This window comes from Ylistrum balloti, unplaced genomic scaffold (genome assembly GCF_031769215.1).
Source record: "Ylistrum balloti isolate Yb309-2 unplaced genomic scaffold, AGI_CSIRO_Ybal_v1 Utg369944, whole genome shotgun sequence".
Lineage (NCBI taxonomy): Eukaryota > Metazoa > Mollusca > Bivalvia > Pectinida > Pectinidae > Ylistrum > Ylistrum balloti.
In genome coordinates this window covers 273335-283973 of record NW_026782050.1, presented here as the reverse complement: position 1 = coordinate 283973, position 10639 = coordinate 273335, and the positions used below count along the sequence as shown (strand labels likewise).

The 10639-nt window shown below is 36.4% G+C and overlaps 1 protein-coding gene and 1 pseudogene across 2 annotated transcripts; one reads left to right on the top strand and one right to left on the bottom strand.

Annotated features, from left to right (window-relative positions):
• Positions 1-2588: 2588 nt before the first annotated feature.
• Positions 2589-9009, bottom strand: LOC132547273 (uncharacterized). Of its 2 annotated transcripts, none has more exons than XM_060211037.1 (2): positions 3835-9009; positions 2589-3620 (listed from the first exon to the last, which is right to left on the bottom strand). In XM_060211037.1, exon 2 carries the CDS (start codon positions 3604-3606, stop codon positions 2653-2655), a length of 954 nt encoding a protein of 317 aa, XP_060067020.1. In that variant the 5' UTR covers positions 3607-3620; positions 3835-9009; the 3' UTR covers positions 2589-2652. The 2 variants fall into 2 exon arrangements, with proteins under 2 accessions (XP_060067020.1, XP_060067021.1); XM_060211038.1 differs by having other exon boundaries at positions 3880-9009.
• LOC132547261 (uncharacterized) lies at positions 4335-4726 on the top strand (annotated as a pseudogene).
• Positions 9010-10639: the final 1630 nt, after the last annotated feature.

Here is a 10639-nt window from a genome sequence, read left to right as displayed (position 1 = left end):
CTGTGGGCTACAGTGTATTACCATACTGTGTGAACGTATGTCTGTAGATAAAGTCCTGTGGGCCACAGTGTATTACCATACTGTGTGAACGTATGTCTGTAGATAAAGTCCTGTGGGCCACAGTGTATTACCATACTGTGTGAACGTATGTCTGTAGATAAAGTCCTGTGGGCCACAGTGTATTACCATACTGTGTGAACGTATGTCTGTACAGTGTATTACCATACTGTGTGAACGTATGTCTGTAATAAAGTCCTGTGGGCTACAGTGTATTACCATACTGTGTGAACGTATGTCTGTAGATAAAGTCCTGTGGGTAACAGTGTATTACCATACTGTGTGAACGTTTGACCCAGTTTAGCCTTTGTATACAGTTTATTTTGTTTAGAAGGATTTATTTTTTATTTAAAAGTGCTTATATTGTACACAAGACATTATAATACAGAAGCAATATATATAACTGCTTTAAACTGACTTTATATGTTTTAATATATTGAATTCATTGGGTGCATATCTTCAATACATTTATTCTAAAGTTATGTGTAGTCATAAAATGTACAGTTATATCTGTAGTGTGAGTGGACGGCCAAGATGATTTAATAATGAGCCAGTGTAGTACGAGTCGTTAGGAGTAACCCATTAATGCCTCAAGAAGTCCTAATTATTAACAAAAAAACACTAAATTAAAGGAATTTGTTTGTGTACTGCTGGGGCACTAACACTCACGAGGACATGGTCATTTTTTTTAGCTCATTACACTCAATCAGAAGGTTTGTATATGTCTGCTGGAATGTTTAAGTAGACAAAGAAGACATACATTTTCTTGATGTTGTTTGCCTGTTGTCTTATTCTGTGTTGAAATATATGATTATCTTTTTGTGGACTTACAATTTCTTGTTTCATTCCATATACATGAATTCTTTTGATTTGAATTGTTTCAATGTAAATTTTACATGATTTTTTTGTGCGGTAACTCTTTTTTATTATGAGAGTACCTGGTAGCTTTATAACATTACAACCTGTTTACAAGATACAAGGAATGCTTGATGTTTTGGTGAAAACCATCTGGTGACAAGCTATGTGATTGTTGGAGAGTTGTATATAAGAACAAGGTTACAGTACTGTTTAACAGTATCTTATGGTATTTCTTCCTCCCTAACAATGTAAAAACTGACAAGAAAGGAAAGCTACAACACGACCATAATACCACTCACCAAAGGGTTAAATGCTAGAGAACCAATGATAATAAATAGATGTTAAGTGGAAGTTGTGTTGATGAAGATGGCAGTGTAGATTCACAATGAATGGGTTGTTGTAAGATCTAATGTATTACATTGAAGGCTAATGTACACAGGTAACAAAGCTTATAAAAACAAAATGTTGATATTAAATTTAGATGATGATTATAGAACTATTTAATGTTTTACTTGAAAGACTATGTTTTTGCATGTATTTAAAAGAAGCACAAACAATGCAATAATAGAACTTGTGTGTGCTATTGGTGTGAGTTAGCACTGTTTGGACTGAAGCGTCAGTAGTATTGACATGCCCAGGCTGGATACCTGTGTGGGTTTCAGTCAGGAGAAATGGAGGCCAATCTGCTGTCAAATAACAGGGTGTATATTTAGTTTCTAGACATGTACGTTTGTACTTGAAAGAATAAAATGTTGTTCTAATTTTGAGTTGCTTGGTTTGTTTTTAAGTTTTTTTTTTCTGTTCCTTTGCTGTCATTTTCAGCCTCTTGAAATGTTTTTTTTTGGCAGCAACAGTACATGTTCTTGTTGTCACTGAATTATACTGTTTCTGTAAAGGCAGCTGAGGAGAGAGACTCCCATTTTGTCCTGAATACATGTATTACACATTCAGTATCAAGGAAATTGGGCTAACGGGAAGAACTGCCTAAACTGTGTTAATCAGTTGTGTAAAAATGAAGATATTGAACATGTGAATATCTCATATTGAAACCCCTGAAATAATTCTGGTGAGATGTGCCTAACTAAGTGCATCAAGATACTAAAACATATAAAATATGTAATTCTCCCTCCTCCCCTCATAGTTAAGGGATGTATAAAGTAGTCTATATATGCATGTCTGTCCTTGAATGCACACTTGGAGCCATAAAATTGCTTAATAAATCTCTTGTGAACACCTCTTCAGAATTATATTGATGATGAAGTCACATCGGGTTCTACATTGTTCAGTTACAACAATGGCTGAGTGGGTGAAGCATCAGATTTTATCAGGTGAAGAACCGAGGTGTCTTGTTCCGTCCCTACTTAGAGGTTTGTATTTCCTGGAAGAAAAGATTGTGGATCATCACATGCTGTTTTTTGTCCAGGGACAACTTTTTTTTTGTTCATTAGCAAAGGTAAAAGTTGAAAACAAAAAGATAAGATGGCATGGTATATCTGTATGAGCCCCTGTTTGCTGTGTTTATTTGCACATCAGGGAATCTTATCAGTCTTCTTGTATCATTATTTCCATCTTTCCATAATTGGGTTGAGCTTGTGTTGGGCGGGGATAAAAACATGTGGTGGATGATTGACAACTCACAAGGGCACTTTCACACTTAACATAAAACTAAAAAGTTCAATAAAAATATTTTATTGTACATTAATACATAGAATAACAGATAATAAAGATGTGGTCCTATCAGAAAGATATACATTGATTTAGAGGCACATTTATAATGTAAGCAGCACCAGAAGCTTTCTTACCTGGTATACCAAGTAAACACTGCAAGCTAGTGTAAACACCTCTAACAGAAAAACCAGACAGCTGTAACGACATAGTGAACACTGCAGGTACAGGTACAACACACAGGAGCTGTAACGACATAGTGAACACTGCAGGTACAGGTACAACACACAAGAACTGTAACGACATAGTGAACACTGCAGGTACAGGTACAACACACAGGAGCTGTAACGACATACTGAACACTGCAGGTACAGGTACAACACACAGGAGCTGTAACGACATACTGAACACTGCAGGTACAGGTACAACACACAGGAGCTGTAACGACATACTGAACACTGCAGGTACAGGTACAACACACAGGAGCTGTAACGACATCCTGAACACTGTAGGTACAGGTACAACACACAGGAGCTGTAACGACATACTGAACACTGCAGGTACAGGTACAACACACAGGAGCTGTAACGACATACTGAACACTGCAGGTACAGGTACAACACACAGGAGCTGTAACGACATACTGAACACTGCAGGTACAGGTACAACACACAGGAGCTGTAACGACATACTGAACACTGCAGGTACAGGTACAACACACAGGAGCTGTAACGACATACTGAACACTGCAGGTACAGGTACAACACACAGGAGCTGTAACGACATACTGAACACTGCAGGTACAGGTACAACACCCAGGAGCTGTAACGACATACTGAACACTGCAGGTACAGGTACAACACACAGGAGCTGTAACGACATACTGAACACTGCAGGTACAGGTACAACACACAGGAGCTGTAACGACATCCTGAACACTGCAGGTACAGGTACAACACACAGGAGCTGTAACGACATACTGAACACTGCAGGTACAGGTACAACACCCAGGAGCTGTAACGACATACTGAACACTGCAGGTACAACACACAGGAGCTGTAAAGACATACTGAACACTGCAGGTACAGGTACAACACACAGGAGCTGTAACTGTAAATACTACAGGTACCACACCCAGGAGCTGTAACTATGTAAATACAGCTGGTAGAGGTACCACACCCAGGAGTTGTATTTATGTAAATACTGCAGGTACAGGTATAACACCCAGGAGCTGTAACTATGTAAATACTGTAGGTACAGGTACAACACACAGGAGCTCTAACTATGTAAATACTACAGGTACAGGTACAACACCCAGGAGCTGTAACTATGTAAATACAGCTGGTACAGGTACCACACCCAGGAGCTGTAACTATGTAAATACTACAGGTACAGGTACAACACCCAGGAGCTGTAACTAAGTAAATACTACAGGTACAGGAACAGGTACAACACCAAGGAGCTGTAACTATGTAAATACTGCAGGTACAGGTATAACACCAGGAGCTGTAACTATGTAAATACTGTAGGTACAGGTACAACACACAGGAGCTGTAACTATGTAAATACTACAGGTACAGGTATAACACCCAGGAGCTGTAACTATGTAAATACTGTAGGTACAGGTACAACACACAGAGCTGTAACTATGTAAATACATCTGGTACAGGTACAACACCCAGGAGATGTAACTATGTAAATACTACAGGTACAGGAACAGGTACAACACCAAGGAGCTGTAACTACGTAAATACTGCAGGTACAGGTATAACACCCAGGAGCTGTAACTATGTAAATACTGTAGGTACAGGTACAACACACAGGAGCTGTAACTATGTAAATACTACAGGTACAACACCCAGGAGCTGTAACTATGTAAATACTGTAGGTACAGGTACAACACACGGAGCTGTAACTATGTAAATACATCTGGTACAGGTACAACACCCAGGAGCTGTAACTATGTAAATACTACAGGTACAGGAACAGGTACAACACCAAGGAGCTGTAACTATGTAAATATTGCAGGTACAGGTATAACACCCAGGAGCTGTAACTATGTAAATACTGTAGGTACAGGTACAACACCCAGGAGCTGTAACTATGTAAATACTGTAGGTACAGGTACAACACACAGGAGCTGTAACTATGTAAATACTACAGGTACAACACCCAGGAGCTGTAACTATGTAAATACTGCAGGTACAGGTACAACACACAGGAGCTGTAACTATGTAAATACTACAGGTACAACACCCAGGAGCTGTAACTATGTAAATACTGCAGGTACAGGTACAACACCCAGGAGCTGTAACTATGTAAATACTGCAGGTACAGGTACAACACCCAGGAGCTGTAACTATGTAAATACTACAGATACAGGTACAACACCCAGGAGCTGTAACTATGTAAATACTACAGATACAGGTACAACACCCAGGAGCTGTAACTATGTACATACAGTAAGTCAGACTGTGTTGTAGTGTATACCTGACATAAATCATTATATAATGTTTTACTCTGAAAATTATTTGGATGTTAGAACATGTACATGTGTCAGTATTATGTTCTATTTTCCTGACGAGTTAAGGAGTTTTTTGACATTATGATGGTCAGAAAAATAACTGTAAAATGATGAAGATATTTAATACAGTCAAATAGATACAATTCACTTAATTACAGTATATTTATTACAGTAAGACTAGTAAATGTAAAACAATTTTGAAATTACAAAATAATTCATTATTCTTGTATGACTTAAATACAGATATATGATCACTACTGTTTCATGCAATACATGACTTTTAGTATCTGTCCAACCCCTCCAAGACACCAGGGTTTGAGTTGATTCATATCTGTCCAACCCCTCCAAGACACCAGGGTTTGAGTTGGCTCATATCTGTCCAACCTCTCCAAGATACCAGGATTTGAGTTGGCTCATATCTGTCCAACCCCTCTAAGACACCAGGATTTGAGTTGACTCATATCTGTCCAACCTCTCCAAGATACCAGGATTTGAGTTGGCTCATATCTATCCAACCTCTCCAAGATACCTGGATTTGAGTTGGCTCATATCTGTCATACTCTCAGAGACAGAGCAGGGCTGGACCACACCTTTAAACCCCCATCGGAGATACAGGTATTTTGGGTTGGTCACTAACCCCCCAGGGTTATGGAGGTTCTGGCTGGTACATTTATTATACAATTTTGTTCTATATACCCACACATGTACTTACAAATAGATATATTACTCTACAAGGACTTGAATTAAGGATTACAATGTGGTAAGTGTTTAACAATATTTAATGTCTTTAATATAGGCTAATTAATTATAACAGATTTCTAATGAATTATAACAGTGAATCACCATATCCATGCCAAGCTTTACAAATGTGAGGCTAACAACAATATCCCAACAATAACCAGGAAAAACATGCACATTGTTTATGTACATAACATTAAATAAATGTAGAACACACTCTGTAATATTTCTTATCATGGCACAATCCAAATCTATTTCCTGAAGTACTACACAAGCTTTAAATCACAATACTTCAACTTGAGCACTTTCTCTAGTCCAATATCACTACAATTCACAGGAAGTTAATCTCAAGTCTGTTTTACAAACCTGAAGTCTGATTTAGAATAAAAAAAACAGTGAGATTTTAACAGCCCTATGGAGACAAATCTATATAAACATGATTTTTTGAGCAACTATACACACAAGTAAACATGTTTCTCTACCACTGAAGCTTGAGCAAACTGATCCCTCATCTTATTATTGGATTTCATCATTTTGGATAACAAACCTAAAAGGTGAATAGCTTGGGAATTAGTTCGTTATAATACAGGCATTAGGTTCTAGGTACTATAAGGTCATCCTCCAAAAATCTCAACTTTCTTCCAGCTGATGTGTTCCTCTAGCAAACTGTCGATTAAAATATCTGATAAAATTAAGTGATGTCTAGTATTGAAAAATGTCTGTTAACATTAGATTCATGTACCAGGTATACTTTAATTAAAAGTGAATTTCTCATATATGTAAAGTTATAAACATCTTTGGCTTGTGCAATTGTATATCTACATGTGCACCTTGCAGCACTGACTTTCTCAGAGACATCAGCTGAGGCGACGTGTATACAAAACAGAAGGTAGTTACCCTGAGAACTGTCTTTACTGGAATGTTTCTCTCAAAGACTTTAATTCCAAACCTGGTATTTTATAGAATTTTTACAAAATGAAAATATTAAATAAGAGATTAACCTCAATAGGTTACTCTGTATCAATTCTAACAATATTATAATGATTTCATAAATGTTATACATGTACTGTTAAAAAATCCTTGACCTCTATGGTGACCTTGACATAGTACAATATATCATGTAATATACATAGCCAATGTTTCCCAATTTTGTGACATAGTGTTTAAATTGACCTTAATGACTTTGAACTTTGCTCACATGATTCTGACCTTTCACCTATGACACATTTGATATCAATTGCAACAAAGTTAATGATGTGTATCATCATGCACTTAACCTTATATTATTTGGTCTTAGACCTTTTGTACTAAATCCTATCAATTTTTCACATTATGTAATAATACTGCTAAGAGGAATTGTCTCTCCTCACCTTTGACCTTGTCACTGCTCCATAGCAGTAATATAAACAAATGGAACCAAAGGGAAACCTGTGCATAAAATCTCACAAATATCTGTCCAATACTTTGGGATAGTGTGAAAACAAACCATAAAATAAACGATAAGCATCGGGTGTCTGGTTTCTCTAATAAGAACATCTTTGTAAACAGTGAACATTCTAGACAGACTACCACATAATTCTTCAGGAACTGATTAACTTTAACGTGGATTAACTATCGTGGGGTGACACATGCTTGTCAGTGGTACCTAACATGGGGTCAGACTGACTCACAATGTTATACTACACCTGGGCCACAGCAGCCTAATCAGTTCTCACTGAGTCATCGACTGTCAACATCAATATTGATTAGTGTGCTGGCCACTGGTCATTTCAAAGATAGAGCTACTGGACTTCATACTAGGTCAATTTGAGGAGAGAAATCTTTCCTCTCTGGATATGTGTATATATATCCCAGTCAGATTGAGGTCAACTTTAAAGTAAATTATTGTAATATAATTCATCAGCAAGATAGAAAGGACCTGTGTTTCCTTATAAAAGCACATTTCACACGTTAAATAATTACTGTACATGCACTCAATATTTCATTGCCCAAAAGAAAAAAAATCATTGTTGAACACAATTTACACATTTCAGCAGTCGAAGACCAAATAAAATTATATCAAAATTTCATATTGAAACGATACATTAGCACTCTTACAGAGAAAAGATGGACTGATTAAAAAACTGGATGAAAGGAGCTTGCCTGTAGGGAGAGGTGAACTTCTCTGTTAGCTGGAATGTTAAAAATCCTTGAGATTTAGTACTGGTCTATTAGGTTAGCAATGTTATGCTGTGTCAATTCTAGCCAACCATTACAGACTGCAGTTATTTTTTTGATGGTGTGTCGATAATCAAAGTAAAGAAACAACAATTATGAAGACGATGTAGCGAAAATGTTTTGTTATTAAGATATGAATTAACAAATAGACAATAATTACTGCAACTTTCAGGAGAGTGGATCAATGAACACCAGGAAACTGCTCTGGAAACAGGGAAGTTGACAAATATGGTAATGAAAACAAATGACCCAAAGGGCTTGTATTGCTCACCTAGATATTAATAAAACAATAGCAAATATATATGTATATACATCCATTTGGGGGCTGCACACAAAGAGATACAGCACACAAAGAGATACAGCACTTTTCCCTTTATATTATGTGATTCCTGATCCAAAGGACAAAACAGATATATTTCAAATGTAGCCAACTCATCAGAAGCAGTTCAGGTATCAAAGACTTCGACGCTATTAAAGTGTCCCTAATTTATAACTTTCCAGCGCACATTGGTCTTTAACCATACAAAAAACCTATAGACTTTGTTCAGACAAAGGATTGTAAATTTAGAGCCCTTACTATTACTGTGTTCAGACAAAGGATTGTAAATTTAGAGCCCTTACTATTACTGTGTTCAGACAAAGGATTGTAAATTTAGAGCCCTTACTATTACTGTGTTCAGACAAAGGATTGTAAATTTAGAGCCCTTACTATTACTGTGAGACTCTGGGGCCAGGGCAAGACATTTGTATAACCAATGCTGTTGTAGTGTGTTTAAGATTGAACATATAGACAACCTGCCTTTTGATACAGCAGATTCCCACCCAGATCTTCAGCTGGGCTCATAATTCTCACAAATAACATTATCACTTCATTATGGTAATGGCTTAAAAATTCTGAATATACTTAGTATAGAGTATTGAGTATTTCTTAAAAGGTTAAAAAGAGAAAACATTTAAAACGATTAGGAAAACCAAGGAAGTTAACCTCCAAAAATATTACACATGCTTCCCTTATATTTGACCAATTTCATGATAAAATGTAAGAGAAATAAAACTGTAACGTAGCACCAAATTACTGGGGCAAAAAACGTATATCACATGGCATAACAGCACACACACCATCTACATGAAACAAAGCATTTGTAGGCCACTAATCTGGAGTATTGAAAAATAAGCAGGACAAAATTCATACAAGACAAAATCGTGTGTATAAAAATGATCAAATTTAGAAATAATTTGTAAAACCGAGTCAGAACAGTTCTCCACTTTAAAATAATTCTAATGTTAATGCACAGTTACATGGTGATATTCAAGGGAAAACCCTTTGAGCAAGCAGTGATTTGCATATAACTTATAAAGTTAATTATAGATTTTGGCAAGAAATACAGAAGATCTCTCCAATGACATTAAATAACAAAGCATTAATATGTCATCGACTAAAAACAGCTTACTGTGCTTAACCAATTTATCACTAGGACTATTCATCTGTGATTGATTTCACTCTTATGTAACCACCCATCCAATTCTTATTGTACAGTGAATTATCTCCCCTTGAGAAGCTATCCACCCTACATTAACACATAATGTACAATGGATAACCTCTCCAGATACCACTTTACATCCTATATCTTACTGTACAATGGATTATCTCCCTTTCAGAAGCTATCCACCCTACATTAGCACATAATGTACAATGGTTAACCTCTCCAGATACCACTATACATCCTATATCTTACTGTACAATGAATCATCTCCCCTTGAGAAGCTATACGACCTACATTAGCACAAAATGTACAGTGGATAACCTCTCCTGATACAACTATATATCCTATATCTTACTGTACAATGAATTATCTCCCCTTGAAAAGCTATACAACCTACATTAGCACATAATGTACAGTGGATAACCTCTCCTGATACAACTATATATCCTATATCTTACTGTACAACGAATTATCTCCCCTTGAGAAGCTATACAACCTACATTAGCACATAATGTACAGTGGATAACCTCTCCTGATACAACTATATATCCTATATCTTACTGTACAATGGATTATCTCCCCTTGAGAAGCTATCCAACCTACATTAGCACATAATGTACAGTGGATAACCTCTCCTGATACCACTATACATCCTATATTTTATTGCTCAGTAGATAACCTCCATTAATACAACTAAATGAACGCATTTGGCTTCATTTGTTCAGACACTCTTAAAAATGTCAATTTTAACTAAAAATTACCTTCAAATAAACTGTATAAAACCAAATCCTGGTATGTGTAGTGTAAATGCTTACTTTACATGTTACTAGTGTTATAATGTCATAGTATTATAATGTACTAGTGTTACAATGTACTTGTATTACAACACACCAGCATTACAATGTTTTGCATCATCCTGTTGTTATGATTACAATGTACTTGTATTGCAATGTACTAGAGTTACAATTTAGTTCAAGTACAATGTATTGATATTAGAATTCATGGCACCTTGGACACGAATGTCCTGATATCATAGTTCTATAGAGGTCAGCTACTGACTATATCTATATAGATCTATAGAGGTCAGTTACTGACT

Excerpts from the sequence above, each read along its gene's own strand:
- LOC132547273 (XM_060211037.1), bottom strand. The coding sequence starts at position 3,606 with ATGTCGTTACAGCTCCTGGGTGTTGTACCTGTACCTGCAGTGTTCAGT.